At 38.7% G+C, this 20387-nt stretch overlaps 1 protein-coding gene across 2 annotated transcripts; it reads right to left on the bottom strand.

The window, feature by feature from the left end:
* Positions 1-3959: 3959 nt before the first annotated feature.
* On the bottom strand, positions 3960-20363 carry Ogfrl1 (opioid growth factor receptor like 1). 2 transcript variants are annotated; one of them, XM_070012150.1, is made up of 7 exons: positions 19994-20363; positions 14727-14813; positions 14519-14600; positions 10926-11004; positions 10756-10822; positions 10419-10564; positions 3960-4734 (listed from the first exon to the last, which is right to left on the bottom strand). In XM_070012150.1, exons 1-7 carry the CDS (start codon positions 20234-20236, stop codon positions 4080-4082), a joined length of 1359 nt encoding a protein of 452 aa, XP_069868251.1. In that variant the 5' UTR covers positions 20237-20363; the 3' UTR covers positions 3960-4079. The 2 variants fall into 2 exon arrangements, with proteins under 2 accessions (XP_069868251.1, XP_069868252.1); XM_070012151.1 differs by having other exon boundaries at positions 14519-14597.
* Between the last annotated feature and the right edge of the window lie 24 nt (positions 20364-20387).

Here is a 20387-nt window from a genome sequence, read left to right as displayed (position 1 = left end):
ATAACCTTTGTCAGTTTAACTGATTTTTGACCATGTGACACGGAGGCTTACTTACCAAATTTGTTTTTTAAATACTCAGATGTAGCACTGTACTTTTCTGTTTCCTACTTTTACTCAGATTAAAGTATAAAAACTAGAAGCAGAGTAGGTAATTTTATGTGACAAAATGAGACATATAATGATAATAATAGGTTTTATGGTAGTTTACATGTTTGTATCTTTAATACTTGGCAAAAACTGCTTAGCACTTCCTTAAGTAACTCCTGAGTTGTAGATTTTTTTTCCTCTCCTTAAAGATGGGAAAACATGTATTCCCAAAACCTAAAACAAAGTAAAACTATAAAATCATTTTGAACTAATATCTTGCCTTGATTTGGACAAGGCAGGTGTGTGCTCACTTCTACTACTATGCTTTTGAATGTCTAATGAGATTAAACATGAAAATGTATATCGGCACAATAATCAAAGTTAGAAACATTTCTACTGTACAGAAATACATATTTACAGTATACTTTACAGTATGTCAAAGTATTTTCACATAGTCTCTCCTTTGATATATGTAGGCACAAAATATCAGAAATGCATTAGACTCATCAAGCAAGATAACACCTATATCTCATGAAATACAAGTTGGTATTTTATCAATAATTAATATAGTATTATTGCAGCCCATGATACAATAAAGGCAATCTATTTGCAAGTATTTCATAATGTTTCTAGTTATTTGGCCATGCTTCATTGCATTTTCTGTAACAGCTTCTCAGTAAATTTCTGCAAGCATATGGTAATTTTAGAAATATAAGAGAGTGGAGTCAAACCCAGAGGATAGTTCCTATCTAAGACACTCATATGTATTTACATAGCTATAGCTCTTGTTTTTTTTTTTAAAAACTATTAAATGTACAAAGTATTCTTAATTTAAAAAGTTCTAGATAGTCCATTTTTTTAATCTGCAAAAGGAGTATCATCCTCTAACTGGATCTCCACTACAGCATCCTCTCAGTAGTTAATTACAGATTAAAAGTAGGAAACATCCTGTCACATACAAATATGCATTAAAAAAATAAACACCACAATGGGAAAAGGCCACTATTTTAGATGGAAGCCAGGGAGTTCTCCCCTGGAGATTAAGTATTCTCAACCTAAATGACACAACCTAACAAAATCCCTAGTAAGGAATGACATTCTAAAATCTAACTTGTTAAGTGAAATGTTTTCATTTCTAAAAGGATTCTGATATACTACAAGTTCTATAGAATTCAGATTATATTCATTTACTTTAGTATCTGGTAACTGAGAAACAGTTTCTGTATCTGGTCACATATTTTTAAAATTAAATATCCAGAAAGTAGTCTGAAACATTATCATAGATACAAACTTGTCATGAAAGTTTGAATTGCATCAATCATATTCCTATAATTCAGCCTGATTTGAGAATCTACTGTCCCTCAACCATGTGAACACGTTTACTGAAATCTAAAAGGACATGCTACCACACACGCCAGTAACAGGTGCATGGTTCTTGCATGTAAAACAGACACTAAAATGTAAACCTAAGTTGTTACCTCAAAATCCTAATACTGCTAGGTACTGATGGCTCATGCCTGTAATCCAAAGCCAAGAACTGAGGATCGTGGTTCAAAGCCAGCCCAAGCAGAATGCTCATGAGATTCTTATCTTTAATTAACCACCAAAAAGCCAGGATTGAAGCTGTAACTCAAATGGTAGAGCACCAGCTCTTAGCAAAAAAGCTAAAGGACAACCTGTAGGCTTTGAGTTCAAGCCCCAATACTGACATGTGTGTGTGTGTGTGCCTGCATGTGCACGCACACACGTGCACACACACACACACACACAGATTCTAACAAACAAAATTCTAGTATTTCACAAAACAGTCAAAAACACAAAATAATAATAAACTATTGGAACTAAAAATAATATTCTCTATCTACTTATGAGAGTAGGATACATAACTTGAATGCTACTAAGGTTCATATAAAAAATCAGTCTTCAGCAATTGAATATTTTGGTGTAAATTCTGAAGCAACTAAAAGAATATACTACCTGTATTACTATATGATATAATATAGGATATATTAAAAATTCTCTGGAGGGTAAAAGTGATTTCTTAAACAACTTTTTTTCCAAAAAGGTCAAGGCAAGTAGTTCATGTTTGCAATTTTAGCTACTCAGAAGGCCGAGATCTGAGGATCTCAGATTCACAGCCAGTTGGAACAGAAAATCTATGTCCAGTTAACTAGAAAAACAAACAAACAAAACCAAACAGAAATGGAAGTGAGCTCCATGGCAGACAGAGTGCCAGCCTGGAGTGAAAAAGCCAAACAAGATTATAAGGCTCCGAGTTTATGCCTAGGAAAAAGTCAATTCTTTTCTAAAATGAAAATGTTTGTTTATTGTTTTATCTATATTTGTATGAATGCTTTGGAAATTCTCATCACAGTGTTTCAGATTGGCTTCTGAGTTGTAATAGTAACTGGTAATACTACTATAAGAAACAGAATTGTTTTTAATCAATGTTATATTATGGAACATCTTAAGTACTTACTAGATCTAAATATATGTAAACTGTTCTCAATTTCAACATGTGACTACTTAAAAGATGTGTAAACTATAGAAATGATTTAAAGAGACATTATGTACCAAGCAATATTAGTAACTTCATGATCCATATAATGCCAAGTTATTAATGGTTTAAGGGACTGCTGCTTAGTGGCAGTGCAAGGAGCAAGCCTCTGAAAATAAGTAATTTCTTTTCTCATATTTTAATTCCTCAGACATTTTCATTCACAATCAACCACCCAACTTACATGTAATTGCCATAAGAAGCCAAGTCCTCTTTTTCCTTTCTTTCTTCCTATCCTTCCTGTTCTTTCATTCTTTATTTTTGGACTTTTGCACCAAAATTGTTTTTAAGCACTTAAAATAGTTCTATTATTTTAAACACAGAAAATGCCTAAAATTGCACAATTAAAAAAAAATCTCTCATGCTAAGTAAGTGCAAAGCCCTGAGTTCAAATCACAATACCATCATTTTTTTAAAAAAATGAGTCCAGATGCCACTGGCTCTTACTTATAATCCTAGCTACTTGGGAGGCTGAGATCAAGAGGATGACAGTTCAAGGCCAGATTGGGCAGAAAAGTCTGTGTGATTCCATTTTAACAGAAGAAATCTGTACACAATGGTAAGTGCCTATGTTCCTAGCAACTACAGGAAGCCTAAAAGTAGGTAGATCACAGCTCAGGTGGGAAAGGAAATCCTGTTCTAAAAATAACCAATGATACACAAGATTAGAAGCATGACTTAGTGGTAGTGTGCCAGCCTCACAAGTGTAAGGCCCTGAGTTCAAATCCCAAGCAACACCACCACAGAAAAAAAGTCATTTCTTCCACATAGTTATCAATATAGGAGATCCTACTAGTCTGTACTAGAAATGCAGACAGAAGCCAACAAAGATGGTGGCTGAAGGGGCTTAGGAAACGGGGAGAGGAAACAGCAGGGCTGACCAACACCAGAGAGGCCAGACCTTCCCAAGGACATCCATTTCACTTATCAGAATCTATAAGTAAGCCCACTGAGGTATTGGCATCACAGGATCCAAATTACTTTCTAAGTACATTTGAGGTGACTAGACTGTCTCTTTTAGCTTCTGAACTCACCTCAATATCAGACAAAAGTATGACTATATAATGAAATGATACTCTTGATTTTCTTCACAGAGTAGACTGACATTTTTCAAAAGTATATTGGCTATATCAGACAGTACATGAGTATTTCTAAATACTGGAAAATAGTTTAAAATAGTTTAAAACTTGAAAACTTAAATCCTTAAAACCATTAGAGAATACATTCATTTTATTGGATCTGGTCTTAAAACTTCTTGTTAAGTATCTTAATCTGTCATCCAAGAGTTAAATAAAGACACAAAATACAACAAAAATCACAAACAGAAGGTGAATATTTGAAACATGACCTCCTCTCTGTTCTTTAGAATAAATTTTAGATAGTGCTTTCTCTATCCCCTTAACTTGAATGGGCCTGTCTGTGGTTTTCTAATGATTCACTGTACTAGTACCTCATCCTGGCTACTGGAATCTGTAGGATTGTCACAGTCTAGAATATGACTTTCGCCTTCTTCATCTTTTCCTGAAGGAGATCCATTTTCCTTTAAGTCTGCAGAATTGGTGGCTATTTTCTCAGGCTGAGAATATGAATTTTCAGCATTACTGTCCTTGTCTGTGTGTCCTGACTTGGCAGCTTCGTTGCTGGGTTCTGGGCTGGGCCTGTCTGTTTCTAGCCCTGGCTCTTTTTTTTCTTCCACTGTCTTGCTATTTAAATGAACAGCTGTGGAGGAATTTTTGGAGTCCTTGGATTTCTTGTGCATAGAACTTTGACTGTTTTGACTAGAGGCTAGAGGAGGAGGCATTTTCTGGGCTTTGCTTCCCTCTGATTGTTCTTTTCTAGGTGGTCCCCAGATAAAATTCTCTGAAGGCATATAATGTTTCTGGGCAAACCGCAGGAGCTTTCTTCTTTCTCTTCTGTCTCTAATTGTATAAACAAAATACTCCAGAGCACTTTGTTTAATATTGGGAATTGTATTTTCCACAAGAGCCTCATGAAGAATAAATTTTACTAGAGGAGATTTAAAACTTTCATATCCAAGCTCACCAAGGCTTTTAAGAATACGGGTGATTCTTAAATAGTTATGTTGGGACCTGGAAAAGAGAAGATTAAATAAAATGAGTGGAAGGAACTTAGGTAGAGGAAAAGCACACTACTAAAAAAAGACTTTTATAACTGGTGTCTTTTAAAAAAAAGTCACATCAGATACTATTAAGAATAAATCAGATACTAAGCTCTTATATATTAATGTAATGCTAATCTACATGGAAGTTAAATATAAATAATAAATTTGCATTTCTTCACTCCTTATATTAGAAAAAAGTTATTTAAATATTTCCCCATGGATGTTGAGTTATGGTTAGTTTTCTAAACATATTGAGGATAGGTGGTCTGCATTGTACCTTCTCCAATAATCATAACGGTAACAAAAGAACAATAGGACTTCTAGGAAGAGCCAATAAGACTACATTAACATAACTTTTATTATACTATATTGTTATACTTGTTTAATTTTATGAGTAGATTTTGTTGGGAATCTTTTTCCATGAGTAATTTGTAAATTAAATTCTATTATGGACATATAAATAAATGAACAAACTATGTATAGGATTCTGCGACATCCAAAGTGTCAGCATACATCTGGGGATCTTGTGCACAGATCCCCACTTGTGCACAGGTGGACCTTGTATATGTGCAACCCTATCTGTATACAGCGCTCATCTCAGTAACAGCGGATGTAAGTTGTAGCAAAAGGCACTGCAAAAGCTGATTTAAGCTGGGCATGCTGTAGTCCTAGATACTCAGAAAACTGAGATCTTTAGGATCATAGTTTGAAGCTATCCCAGGTAGACTCTAGCTCCAAAATAACAAGGAAAAAGCCAGATAGTGGTATGGCTCAAGTGGTAGAATGCCTGCTTACCAAGCAGGAGGCTCTGAGTAAAAACCCTAGTAGCATAGAAGAAAATAAAAGCTAATTTACAGAGCAAACCACTCTACTTGGCTAGAACAACTCTGACAAATGATGTACAACTGACTTAATAGCATACCTTAACAGTTGAGCATGACCCTGGAAATCAGTCCCACCCTAGAGAGCTAGCTCTATCATTGAGAAACTATGTGAAATTATAATATCTACCCAAGTTCCAGTATCATCCATAAAATGAAAACAGTGGACAACAACTTACTGGACTGTTGAAAAATTCAAATGAATGATACATATGCATGAAAAATGAGATAGATGATATTTAAAATTATTATATTATTATAATCATCTAGGGATTTAGTATTGAGAACTACATATTTATAATGGTTCCAACTTAATAACCTAATTTTCTCCCACCTTGGCCATTTTTCTCTTTTGTTATTCTATCAGGATAATATCAATCTTATTTCTTATGGCCTTGGTTCCAGAGATACCTTTTCTCTTTATTTCCTCTTTATTTCAAAACTGAGACAATTATTGGAGTAATGCTTTCCAAATCAATTCTGCACAACTCACTAAATTCACTTCATCTTATTACACATGCCCAGCCAAATCCTAAAGGAATCCTCAGTTAAACATATTAATCATATGTTTGTCAATAGCCTAGGGATTTATTTTCCAATACACACACACATAGCACACACTCTGGTACTAGTGGTTGAACTCAGGCAGGACGCTATTCCTTAGCATTTTCACTAAAAGCTAACAGTCTACCACTTGAGTCACAGCTCCACTTTCACCTTTTTGCTGGTTAATCGGAGATGAGTCACTGACTTCCCCAACTCTGCTGGCTTTGAACGGCTATCTTCAAATCTCAGCCTCCTGAGTAGCTAGCTAGTAGCACCTGGCTAATCAGCCCCCACATTTTCACTTCCTAAAACCTGTGCTTTTATCTCATCCACTGAATTCTCTACAAGTATTGCACATACCGCCCTAGCTTCTAAAAGCGCTCACAGGTTTTACTTATAAGTAAGTATCAAATGACTTCAGAAGGATGGTAAAGGTGATGGTAAGTTCTTTGAGCTTTGAAAGGATAGTTCCATGGTTTTGTACCTTAGTGGTTTGTTATCACAAAACAAAAGTCTTATGGATTTGGACTAACCAAATACTGAGAAAGACAAGCCCAACATACTTTTTATTTTAATCATCTCCATCCTTCTGGAGTTTACCAAAAAATATCATCTTAAAGTTCACTCTGAAGCCTCAAAGGTAAAATGTAACATTGGTGTGTTTTAGTTTTATAAATCTATAGTTTACTAGTTTTTTTTTTTTGTGGGTGATGAGGCTTGAACTCGGCCTGGGCACTGTCCCTGTGCTCTTCAACTCAAGGTGAGCCCTCTACCGCTTGAGCTACAGTGCCACTTTCAGTTTTCTAGTGCTTTATTGGAGATAAGAGTCTCACAGACTTTCCTGCCCAGGCTGGCTTTGAACCGTGATCCTCAGATCTCAGCCTCCTGAGTAGTAGGATTATAGGCATGAGCCACCGGCGCCCGCTGTTTACTAGATTTTTAAGACAATATAATTTGGAAAAAGTTATAATCATGTACCACTAATAGCAAAATTGACTTAACTCTTAAGTTTATGGAAGTTTGTGTATTCAAAACAGTGTAAAAATTCTTAAGCAACCTCTACAAATATGAGAAAGAGGTATGGAAAGGTAGAAGAATGTTTGAGGAAAAGAAAAAAAATACAAATACTATATTTGCAGCCAGTTCAATTTCATATAATCAGTCTAAATTGAATGCATGGGTTAAAGAGAGGAGCTGGGATTCTAGACAGTGATGAAGGAAATAAATAGTGTTGATATTGTCAGAAGATGAGGACAGAATACACTAAAAACAAGAACCAGAAGACAGAAGTTACAAAATAAAAGCTACAAGTGATTCCCAGGTCTCTGAAATGGCCCAGTCTTGAGCTATATTTGATAAGTAACCCGAGCTAATTACAAGTTAAATTGGATCTCCATCCTACTGGTTGGTCTCTACATTTTTACTTTTATGCCTGAAAATATTTCACTTCTTTTGGCATAGTCTCTTATTCCCCTAATGTTATTTCACTTCACTTAAGCTGGCAAAAATATGTTGGTTCCCTGCTTACATTAAAAAGCTCAAGATACAGATTAAAGCATGTCTATGCTGTGACATTTAAGAATAAATCAGAAAAGAATCCAGCTGAAGAAAAAAATAGAGTAGACAAGTTCACATCATCCCACATAATTTTTTAACATCTAGTTAATAAAAAAAATTGGCAATTAAAGCAGAGGAGAAAAGATGCTTACTGGCAGACTCGAACATAGGCTGGAAAGGCAATGGAAGACACTGGCTGGTGGGGAGGGATAGGCAGAGGAGGGAGGGGGCTGTTAGTTGCTCCCCTCTAGCCAGGAACTCATTTAATTAAAACCTACAGAAAAGGCTGCTTCTAGTTAATTATCACAGGTTCTGACAATTAAACCCCAAGGAGGATTTAAGCTGAAAACCATATTTCGTTCATGATTTATTCATTCAACAAAAATGCCTACACAAGATTACTATTTCAATCAAAAGGAACAAATTGAGGTGGAAGTCTAAACTGATAGAGGTGCTGTGAAGGCTTTTCCTAAGGTTTACTTTAACTATGCTTCATATGAACAGTTCTTCCAGAGAGAGAGAGAGAGAGATCATATGAACAGAGTTCTTCCAGAGAGAGAGATAGATCATATGAACAGAGTTCTTCCAGAGGGAGGGAGGGAGGGAGGGAGGGAGGGGGAGAGGGAGAGAGAGAGAGAGAGAGAGAGAGAGAGAGAAAGAGAGAGAGAGAGAGAGACAGAGAGACAGAGGGAGAGAGGGAGAGAGGGAGAGAGGGAGAGGGAGAGAGGGAGAGAGGGTGTGTGTGTGTGTGTGTGTGTGTGTGTGTGTGTGTGTGTGTGTGTGTGTGTGTGTGTGTGTGTGTGTGTGTGTGTGTGTGTGTGTGTGTGTGTGTGTGTGTGTGTGTGTGTGTGTGTGTGTGTGTGTGTGTGTGTGTGTGTGTGTGTGTGTGTGTGTGTGTGTGTGTGTGTGTGCTAAACTCAGAGCCTGGGTGCTGTGAAGGCTTTTCCTAAGGTTTACTTTAACCATCCTTCATATGAACAGAGTTCTTCCTTACACATACAGTGTGTGTGTGTGTGTGTGTGTGTGTGTGTGTGTGTGTGTGTTGGTATTGGGGCTAAACTCAGAGCCTGGATGCTGTCCCTTAGCTTTTTCTGCTCAAGGCTGGTATTCTACCACTTGAATCACAGATCCTCTTCTAGATTTTTGGTGGTTAATTGGAGGTAAGAGTCTCACAGACATTTCTGTCTGGGAAGGCTTTCAAGCACTATCCTTAAATCTCAGCTTCCTAAATAGCTAAGATGATAGTCATCAGTCTAGTGCCTAGACATTCTTGACCAGAACCTTGGAAGTGTGATACAATGCTTAGAAAGTTTGTTTAGCAATGTAATTGGCATTTCTTAGTTAGAAGTACATATATTTTATGTGAATTATAAATGAATGAATCTTCCAGTTAGGATTGAAAAGATTTAATGCACATTAATTTTTTATAGAACAAGTTACCATTTTAGTAGTATTGTTTATCACAGAGTAAAAAAAAGCTAGACATTCATATTTATACTCATTTTACCAAAATAAGGTAAAAAGTCTGGAAAAATATCAGGGACTCAAACAGCTGATGCCAACATAGATGATTCTGGCCAAACAGAAAATGCTTATGTTAGCTTTAAATTCTTTTCTCTTAGTACTTGCCCAGCTCAGCTAATTATAATGTGCTGTAAAAAGTGCTTCAAAACTGTTGGTTTTGGAGTCTAGTACTCATAATCACCCTATAATTAAAAAGGAATCAAAAAAGCCAGTTCACATATAAAGAAAATATTTTAAAAACTAAACTTTGGTTACAAGTTCTAACGAAAGTTATAAATATCCAAGTAAAATATAGCTTTAAGAATCTAAATAATGGATCTGATCATATAAAATAATATTTATAGAAAGGAATTCCAGGAAATGGAAACAAGGGTTTTTTTCCTATTTGTTGACTTATTTGTTCATTTATATATCTGGGGAAGGTGTGAAGGGAGTACAGAAATGGAGGGACAAAGGATGAACAAATGCAGCAGTGGTATACACTAGACACTATGTTGAAAATGAACTGTACAACTTGTGGGTGGGGATGGAAGGAAAAAACTGGGAGAGCAAAGGAAGGGGTAACATTGCCTAAAAAAAAATGTACTCATTACCTGACTTATGAAACAGTAACCCCTTGTACACCACTTTTATAATAACAATAAAAATGATGTACAAAATCCAAATAAACTGTATTTTTTTTCTTTATAGGTCTTAGGATTTATTAGCCCAAAATGTGTTTTTCTTTTAATCTCAATGAAGATAATGACAATTTCCCTTGTTTTAGTATGGGCATGTCTTACTTTTACAGAATGATTTTTTACCCCAAGCAGCATACAGCCTTGTTGACGGGATAGGAAAAACTGTAAATAGGCAGTCACCATAAATTCTGAGAAATATGGCTCTGAGACAGAGGCCATACATAACTGTGGCAAACAATTTGAGGAAGAAACAGCTTTGAAGTTGAATATCAGATTTTTCTACCTATATTTCCTTCTTTTTAGCTATTGCTTGGTTTGGTTTTTGGATGTAGAACAGATGATAAAATGCCTTGGAGACTGGCTTTTAAACCCAAATCCCTGGGTCAAAAGCCAGCTGTACCTATTTCCTGTAGAGAACTCTGACCAATGGAAGATGACTGATTCATGCCCAGAGCTTGACTTACTCATTCAAATGCTGAAATCTTTCCTGCCAGTTAACAGCCCGAGCAACATTTCCAGTTTTATCAATCAATTTTATGCCAAAAAATTCTAACATCATTTTGTAAGCCAGAAGGAATCTTCGAATTGCTTCTTTTGTTTTTTTGAATTCCTGAGTATGAAAATAAACAGAAACAGAAAAAGTCCACTGAGATTATTAGTAGTTACCAGGACAATAAGATGATAATATTATTTGACCATTTTATTCAAGATGCATTGTACTCATAAACTGACATATCATATTGAAAGCTCCTAAGGATTTAAAAAATGATAAAATGAATAAATGAAATGAGCTTACTCTACCTCAATTTCATATGTAGTTAATTCTTTAGCATAAAAGTTCAAGCCTTGTTCTCTCAGGGGGAAAAGCCTGTTTATTAAAAAAATAAAAATTCTCTATTAACATTGTCTAGAAAACACACACAATAAACAGGGCACACACAATAAAACCGGAAAGAGAACGTACAACTGACCATTGAATGTAAGTGTGGTTGCGCTCCAGTTTATCATAATCTCCTTTCCACTTACTTAGAACTTCTTCAATGTAAACACCTAAAGAGAGAATATTCAGAAAGTGAAACAACGTCATAGAAACATTTTTCACATGGGCTGGGAAGGTGGCTCAGTGGTAGAGCGCTTGCTTTGCAATCCATGAGGCCCTGGGTTCGATTCCTCAGCACCACATAAGCAAAAAGAAAAAAAGCCGGAAGTGGTGCTGTGGCTCAAGTGGTAGAGCACTAGCCTTGAGCTGAAGAGCTGAGGGACAGTGCCCAGGCCCAGAGTTCAGGCCCCCTGGCCGGACCCAAAAAAAAAAAGAAAGAAAGAAACATTTTCACATTTAAAACCCAAATTTTACCTCAAAACTTAAAAAAGAACTGAAATTGTGCATATGACTAATGCTCTTAAAAGATGAATACACCATGGCATATACTCATGGTCAGTCATGGGGCTTGAACCCTGGGCTTGGGCACTGTCCCTGAGCTCTTCAGCTCAAGATGAGCACTCTACTACTTGAGCCACAGTGCTACTTTTGCATATACTTGTTATGTAATAAACCTAATTAAAAAATAAGTTGGGCGCCAGTGGCTCACACCTGTAATCCTAGATATTCAGGAGATGAGATCGAAGGATTGTGGTTCAAAGCCAGCCCGGGCAAGGAAAGTCCATGAGACTCTTCTCTCCAATTAACCACCAGAAACCCAGAAGTGGTGCTGTGGCTCAAGTGATAGAGCGCTTGCCTTGAACTGAAGAGCTCAGGGACAGCACCCAGGCCCAGAGTTCAAGCCCTACCACCGACAGAAAAAAATAGTAAGTGCCACATCAAATCACAGAATATTCCATTGGTCAATGTACTTCAAAACACAAGTGGGCAAACCATTGTTTGCCAGCTATTTTGTAAAGTTTTATTGGAACTCAGCCATTCACATGCACATATATATTGTCAGTGGCTGCTTTTTACTACAAGAGCAGAGTTGGATAGTTGCAATAATAACTGTTATGCAAAAATATTAACTATTTACTCTCTGCCCATGTATAGAACTTGGCACATGAATGCTTGCACTTGAGTGTGTGTGTGTACTAGTATGTACTAAGGCTTGAACTTAGGGCCTCATGCTCTTTCTCACGGCTGGCACTCTACCACTTGAACAACATTTCTATCCTCTCTGCTCATACAAAGAGAAACTATTCCAAGCAGTATGTGCGTGTTGTAGATACCAGAGAGAAAAGGTGTGAGCTGGTGTCATTCATATAACGCCTTAGAGTAACATTTTATGTGACCTTATCTAAAATATCTGACTCTTACCAATCTCATATGATTTTAAAATAGATCCTTTAATAAAGAATATAAAAATGTAATGTATTGCTTGACCTTAGTATTGTAATTACTTCAAAAATAAATTCATTGTCAAGAGCCAGTAGCTCATTCCTGTAATCCTAGCTATCAGAGAGGTTGAGATTTGAGGATCACAGTTCAAAACCAGCCTCAGCAGGAGGTTGGTAATTAACCACCAAAAAGCTTAAAGTAGCTCTATGGCTCAAGTAGTAGAGCACTAGCTTTGAATGAAAAAGCTGAGTGACAGTGCCCAAGTCCTGAGTTCAAGCCTCAGGACTGACACAATTAATTAATTAATTAATTCACTACTAGAAACACAAAAAATAGAATTAAATATCATCATGAATTCATGTTTAACATTTTTAATACATGCAGGCATTCCTTTAGCTAGATTTTATGAAATTTAAATCAGTTAGATGAATGCTCTATTGCTACATTTCTTCAAAAGATTTTTTTTACCTCCAAGTTAAAAAAAAAACTCCAGCAATTTAATTAACATATTTCCACTGGTTAACAAAATGTGTACTTCTACCTAGGCACAGTGGTACACACTTATGATCTTAGCTATTCAGGAGACTGAGATCTTAGAATCATGATTTGAAGCCAGCCAGGGTAGAAAAGTTCCCAAGAAGCTTATGTCTAATTACCCATCAAAAGAAAGCTGGAAGTGGAGCTGTGGGTCAATAGCCTTGAGTCAAAAAGCTCAGAGACAGCTCCTAGGCCCTTGGATCAAGCCTCAGTATCATACTCTCTCTTAATTCTCCATTTCTTTCTCTCTCTCTCTCTCTCTCTCTCTCTCTCTCTCTCTCTCTCTCTCTCTCTCTCTCTCTCTCTCTCTCTCTCACACACACACACACACACACACATACACACACGAGAAAATATAACAGTTCACTTTTGTGCTTCCCTCTAAATCGGGGCAGAATTTTGTGATAGTTCAACATTGTAGATTTGACATTTCAGCAAGGTTATTAAGTCCAACTGGTACATTTCTAGGGCTACATACTATGTTGGGATTTCCTCTTACCATTGCTCCTTCCAGTTCTTACTACTGCTCCTTCCAGTTTATTAGCCAAAGAATGCTAGCTCTTACAATCTATGGCCCTCATTCCCTGACTCACATTGTTGTAAATTTGCCTCTATGTTTATTGAGAGGAAGAGGAAAAATAAAAAACACCTGGTCAAATGACACAGAAAACCGCAGCATCAGCTTTGCTGGTTTGACCTGGAAAGAATTAGGATGCCCACCATGAACCCCAGACAGTGTTCTGCAACAATATGTGATTTTTGAGGTAAGATTCCCACAATACCTGCCCCCTCTCACTGCACATTAGAAAAGATCCTATGAGGGAAATTACAGAGTTTTGAGAGAGACATATTTGGATGGCAAAAACAAATCTACTGTGTCCTCTTCCCACAGTCCTTAAACACTCAGGGGGAATGAGTACAGCTTGCTAAACCCTAGTTTTTTATTTGTTGTTTGTTTTTGTGCGAGTACTGGGTCTTGAACTCAGGGCCTCATACTCTTGTGTAGCATTTTTGCTTGAGGCTGGCACTATAAAACTTGACCTATACCTCCACTTCTGCTTTTTGCTGGTTAATTGAAGATAGGAATTTCTGTCTGTGCTGCCTTTGAACCAAGATCATCAGATCTCAGCATTCTGAACAGGTAGTATTATAGGCTTAAGCCCTAATTCTTAAAAGTAACAGGAAAAACAATTCCAAATTCACATAACACTTTCATTCACATTCTAAATAATTTCTAGGTGTCACATACTAGAAAACACAGTGGACCTTGGGACCTGGATCCAAGGCTACATTTCAATGAGTGCCCCGCAAGCCAGTCATTCAGGCTTTAAATCCCAATGAGCTCATCTTTAAACGAGATACTAGAGTACTATCTTCTCTAAAGTCCTTTATAATCTAAAATTTTATGCTTGTATAAATTCCCTTTCTTCTCTGTGCTCTCTCTCTTATACACACAAAAATTGTCCCTCCTACCCTCAGGTTGTGGTATTCGAATAGTAGGGAAATATCACTAATCAATCATTTCTCTAGAATTTATCACATGAATATCCCCAATTCCAGAGCCTATCACTGTGGGGACACACTGAACCAAATAGTAGTCTAATGAACAAATGCAGTATGAATGTACTAACCATGGAAGAGACAAAAAAGTACTCGTGTATGTCATTATATAAAGTTTGCTTTTTATCAACATAGATTACTCACCATCTGGTTTAAATGGAATTTTATTCTTATAAAAACGAAGATTGCTCAAGTCATTTTGATAGCGGATATCTTTGAAGTTCTGCTAAAGAAAAAATAAATAAATCTCTAATATACACAAATATTTACTTGAAAAAAAGTTACCATAAAATTAGTAAGACAGAAGGAAAAGGTTTTATAATTTAAAAAAAACAGCATTCTGAACTCTTACTGGGTACTGATGTCGGTATTTATACAAATCTCTCGCAGCATAAAAACTTCTCTTTGGTTTGGCGGTCCCTTCTGTGGAATCGCCAGCCTAGAATAAAAAGTGAAACTCTTGTTTACATGCAGAATTTTTCTGAGAATTTCCAGAACAAGCCTAAAATAATGAACATCCATAAGGAAACCTCAAATAATCATCATCCTGTCAAGATCAATGGAAATATTATAAAGGTCTTTTCAACAATGTTACACTGCAACATATGCTGGCATTTTATTTCTCTCATTTGCACCAAAAACTTTGGTCTTCAAGTATGTTAGTGAATAATCAACTTTACTGTTACCAAATGCCTTTCAATATCCATCAAAACTAGAACATAAAATGAATTCAAAAGACATTTTACCAGGTGTTAAACATGGGTCCTTTAGAATACCTTAAAGCTGAGCACTGGTGGCTGACACCTGAAATTCTAGCTACCTGGAACCTGAGATCTCTTTCAGTTCAATGCTAGTCTGGGTAGAAAAGACCATGAGACTGATCTCCAGTTAACCAGCAAAGGCTGGAATGGAGGTGGTAGTAGAGTGCCTTAAGTGAATAAAGCTGAGCGAGAGCGCAAGCCCTAAGTTCAAGCCAGAATAGCAGCACACACAGACACACAGATAGAATATTTTATGTGATATTAAACATTGTTTAGATGACAAATTAATTTCTATAAAGGTAGGTGTGATCAAAATTACATTTAGCTGCACTTGGAATTCAAAGAGTATTTATGAAGGAAAAAGAGGATTTTAAAACAAATGAAATAACCAGGCCCCAGTGGCTCACGCCAATACTCCTAGCTACTCAGGAGGCTGCCATCTGAGGATATTGGTTCAAAGGCACTCTGGACAGGAATGTCTGTGAGATTCTTAGCTCAAATTAACCACAGACACACCCTTTACACACACACCCCCACCTGGCACAGCCAGAAATGGATCTGTGGCTTAAGTGGTACAGCACTAGACTTGAGTACAAAAACTCAGAGGCAGTACCTAGGTGAGTTCAAGTCCCAGGACCAAAAAAACCCCAAACAACCTAAATAACTTTCTAAAAGAAAGAATACTCATTTATCCATTCAATGATGATATAAACTGATATAAATCAGCAATTTAAAATACATATGTATATAAAATGTGTATATATTCATATATGTATATATATAGTACATGTTTAAAATATATGTATGGCTGGGCACTGATGCTCATGCCTGTAATCCTAGCTACTCTGAGGATCACGGTTCAAAGCCAATCTGGGCAGGAAAGTCCGTGAGACTCTTATCTCCAATTAACCACCAGAAAACTGGAAGTGGGGCTGTGGCTAAAGCGGTAGAGTGCTTGCCTTGAGCTGAAGAACTCAGCGACAGCACCCAGGCCCAGAGTTCAAGCACCATGACCACCACCAACAACAACAAATGAAGCTGGGTGCCAGTGGCTCATGCTTGTAATCCTAGCTACTCAGTAGGCTGAGATCTGAGGATCACGGTTCAAAGTCAGCCCGGGCAGGAAAGTCCGTGAGACTCTTATCTCCAAAAAACCACCAGAAAACTGGAAATAGCTCTGTGGCTCAAGTGGTAGAGTGCTCGCCTTGAGCTGAAGCACTCAAGGACAGCTCTCAGGCCATGAGTTCAAGCCCCACAACGACAAAAAACAAAACAACAAATATATTTGTATATGTACATTGATATGTGTGTACATATATGTATTCATATACACACATAAAGCAATAGAAAGTTTTCACATGGAATCAACATCAGATTGACATAATTTAAATGTGATCGTTTACTAGCACTGTTTATATCCTAAGCCAAATTCCCACCACCATGATGTCATTTTTTGGATACAAAGTCAATATAACTAATAACCGTAGTCTTATCATGCATTATAAAGTGTCTGTGTCCAGTGCCAAGCAGGACAATGAGACTGGTGAGCATGCTAAGACAACACTGTTTAGACTGTGTTATTCATTAAGATATTTGCCCTGAATCTTGTATCATCTTCTACCCTTTATCTGTGTTGACAGACTGGCATCTTTGAAGCAATTTTCACACATTTTGGCAGTGGTATGATTCTCACTCTTACTCCAAGTACAGAGATACTTACTTTAGCACCAACTCCTCCAATGCTTAACATTAGTTACTCCGTCATGTTACATAAGCAAGCAAACACTTCAGTTCTGGCCCTTGCCACGTGTTTCAAAATAGCTCTGCCTAGCAAGTCTCTGAATCTATTTAGTGTGAGCTACAACTATATGAATCATCGACCTCCATTTATGTAGAAATGCACTTTCCCATTTACAAAGCACTTACATGTATACTGTTTCACTTGATTCATACAACACATTTATTATTCGTGTTTCCATCTCAGAAACAAGGTAACAGAAGCTTAGAGAAGCTGAACAAGATTGAGAGCCCAATGCCAGCACAATAATTAGCCAGCTTCTGAGCCCAACTAGTTCAGTATGAATCCATTTTAGTCCCGGTAACAGTGACAGATATATAGAAACCTTGGTTTCCATAGGTCAGGATCAATAGTCCAAAACAGATTCAAGACATTAAAATGAATCTAAATTCTTTTAGTTAGTGTTTGTAAGGCCTTATGCAGTACCTGCATTTTGGTTTTCTTGCTGTGATATGGAGATGTGGACTTCCACCTTTCCCTGTTTCCAGGGAATAACTGGAATAACTGTATGTTCTAACCTCCAAACTTAGCAACCTGCTACCACCTATCCTTGCTACTTCAACTTATCTTTATTATTTTCTTTTAACTCTATCTTGATCTCCTTCATCTGTTCAGGAAAGCATTTTGTTGCTTAAAATACCATTCTTGTTCTATGAGTCACCAGAATTTCCATTTACTGAGCCTTAGCAAACAAATACATAGTGGTAAATTCAGTCTTAAAGTAAGTATATATCTGCCTTGGCCCAAAGTCCACCCCAGTTTTAAATCTGTATCTCTGCTCTTTGTTATAGTAAATTATCACCAAGGAATTGCTCATTCTTCCTCTCTCCCCTTTTCCCATGATCCATCAAAGTAAGATTCTGGTCAAAGCATTCCAGGTTCATAGGAGGATGAGCAACAAATCTCCATCTCAACAATCACATCTCAACATTCCTCACAAGTAACCTCCCAACAATAAAGGGCCATTTAGGGCCTCTTTGCTGAGACATGGTTACAGTTTGGCTTTCAGAATATCACACTCTTCTGGTTTGCTTCTTGACTCATTGGTGGTTAAGACTCTATTTCTGGCTTCTCCTCTTCACACCATCTGAACAGAGGAGTGACCAGTACTTAATTCCCATTCATGACTTCTCATGACCACTTATCTTCCCTGGACATTAAATAACATGGATCTTAAAGCTGACAATTCCAGTCTTGGATTACACCTCTATTTATAGACATCATCAACTACTCAACAATTCTACTTGGATGGCAAACAGGATTTAATCTCTAAAGCTGCTCTCTACACATCCTCAAGTCAATAAATGGTATCATCACTGGCCTGTTATTCAATGGGATGAGGATCACAGAAGATCGGAAACACACTTTAAATGCAGCTCCAGTAATACTTGCAAATGGATTTTAAGGAGTTCAGAACCAATGAGAATAATAGAGAAAACATAGAATCAGCCGGGCTCCTACTGCTCATACCTGTAAATTCTAGATATACCAGAGGCTGAGGTCTAAGGATCATAGCTCAAAGCCAACCTGGGCAGAAAAATGAGACTTATCTGCAATTTACCAACAAATAGCCAGAAGCAAAGCTATGGCTCAAGCTACAGAGCACTAGCCAAAGCAAAAAAGATAAGGGACAGTGCCCAGGGCCTGAGTTCAAGCCCAAGTACACTTACCTGAGTAAGTGTGTGCATGCATGTGCAGATACACACACACACACACACACACACACATACAATAAAATCAAAAAGTGTATCTGTTTAGAAGTTATATGGTGATGCTAACATAAATAGCCATTAAAGAGGAGTGGGAGATAGACACTGTTTACTAAGGTTGTAATTAACTGAAACTGTAATGATAAATGAATAAATGAAACATGAATTGAAACACGTTTGTATGTTGTATGCTGGTGCTTTCTGAGATCACAAACTTGCTTCAAAGATTAGTGAATTAGAAGAATGTAAGGGAAAACACTGAAGATAGCATATAATACTTTTTTATGGTGGATTTAGCAGTCAACAGTGAGACCATAGCAAAGCAGAGGACAAGAGGCCATAGGAGTTTTCAAGATTCCAACAGGCCCCAGGCTGTGACTTTGGTGACAGACATACTTGATTTGTGAATGGACTTTAGGATCAATAGGATTTCATTAGATTCATTTCTTTCCCTTTAGGACCTGAGCAAGTTTCTTTCTCCAAAGCCTTGGCTTTCTCTAAAATGGAGATTAAAAACAAAAAAACCTTCACCCTAAACTGCAGTTCATTTTAACAGCATGCTTAGCCAGGGCCTGTATTGAGACTTTATGGTTCCTGAGCAGAGGGATTATCTCAGCATGCGCTGGAATATGTGGGGGGTTTCCCTAAAACCTGAGGCCACACTGTACATCGGTCTTCCCCAACTCGAGCCCCCATAACTGATAGAGACGGCCTTATGCAAATGCCCAAATGGGAAATCCTGGGCAGTCTTCAGGGCAGGGCTAGATCGGTCTTCCTTTTTTAAAGTTTCTGGTTATTTTTCAGTCCCTCCGAGAGGCAGGGTGGCCATCTATCTCTGCTAACCTCCCTTCCAACTGTGTGGGTCGGATGTTTGAATCAACAAGTCTTCTGGGTGAAATGAGACTTTTGAAGAACGAGCTGGCTGGAAGGCCTCACTTGGGTGGGGGTGGGGCTCGTGGCTTGGTAACTTTGGACGGGGCCCGTCTCCCACACTTTTCACGGATGGAGCCTCGCCGCGGGAGAGACCGCGAGCTGCTCGGCAACTGCAGGGCGGGCTTATCCCGAATAGACAGATTTTTGGTTAAACCGCGAACCCCACTCAGGCGAGTTCTTGCAATGCCCTATTTTTAGACCGCTTCCTCCCACCCTTCTTTGCACCCGCCAGCTGCGCTGCAGAGGCAACGCAAACACCTATTCGCGTGGGATTCGGCCTCGAGGGACTTCGCTCGGCGTCCGCCGCCAGGCCCCAGGCCGGCCCCCGCCGGCCCCCGCGGGGTCGGCCCCACGCCCGTCCGGCACCCCGCCCTCCGCACAGCCCCGACCCGCCCGAGGCCCCCGCGGGGTCGCGTACCTGCTCGGCGCCCGCCGCCTCGGCGTCCTGGGCACGCGCGGGGCTGGCGCGCGGCCGCCCGCCGGCTCGCTCCGGAGACTGTGCGGGCGGCTCGGGATCGGGCTCCGGGCCCTCGTCGCCGCCTCCACCCGGCCCCGGCTCCTCGGGCTCGGACTCCGGCTCCGAGTCCGTCTGCCAGGTGGAGTCACAGTCCTCCACGGTGGTGGGCTCGCGGAAGCTGACCCCGCCGAGCAGGTTGCCCATTGAAGAGGCTGCGGGGCGCAGGCTGCGGGGCTGCAGCAGGCGCTAGGGCCCGGGCATGGCCGTGCGGCCGGGGCGCAAGGCGACGCCTCCCGCGCCCGCCCGCCCGCCGTGTTGGGGCTCACTCAGCGCCGGGCGCCTCCGCCGGGCACAC

Source organism: Dipodomys merriami, unplaced genomic scaffold (genome assembly GCF_024711535.1).
Source record: "Dipodomys merriami isolate MVZ:Mamm:240054 unplaced genomic scaffold, mDipMer1.0.p SCAF_89, whole genome shotgun sequence".
In the NCBI taxonomy this organism is placed as follows: Eukaryota; Metazoa; Chordata; class Mammalia; order Rodentia; family Heteromyidae; genus Dipodomys; species Dipodomys merriami.
This window is presented reverse-complemented; position numbering and strand designations above follow the sequence as displayed.

What these genes read in the sequence shown, in the direction of transcription:
- Ogfrl1 (XM_070012150.1), bottom strand. Translation starts at nt 20,236, where the DNA reads ATGGGCAACCTGCTCGGCGGGGTCAGCTTCCGCGAGCCCACCACCGTG. An exon ending in AATTCCATTTAAACCAGATG is followed by an intron (nt 11,005 to 14,518) that starts GTGAGTAATCTA and finishes TTCTCTCTTTAG; the next exon opens with GTGTTTACATTGAAGAAGTT. An exon ending in AACCACACTTACATTCAATG is followed by an intron (nt 10,823 to 10,925) that starts GTCAGTTGTACG and finishes TTTAATAAACAG; the next exon opens with GCTTTTCCCCCTGAGAGAAC.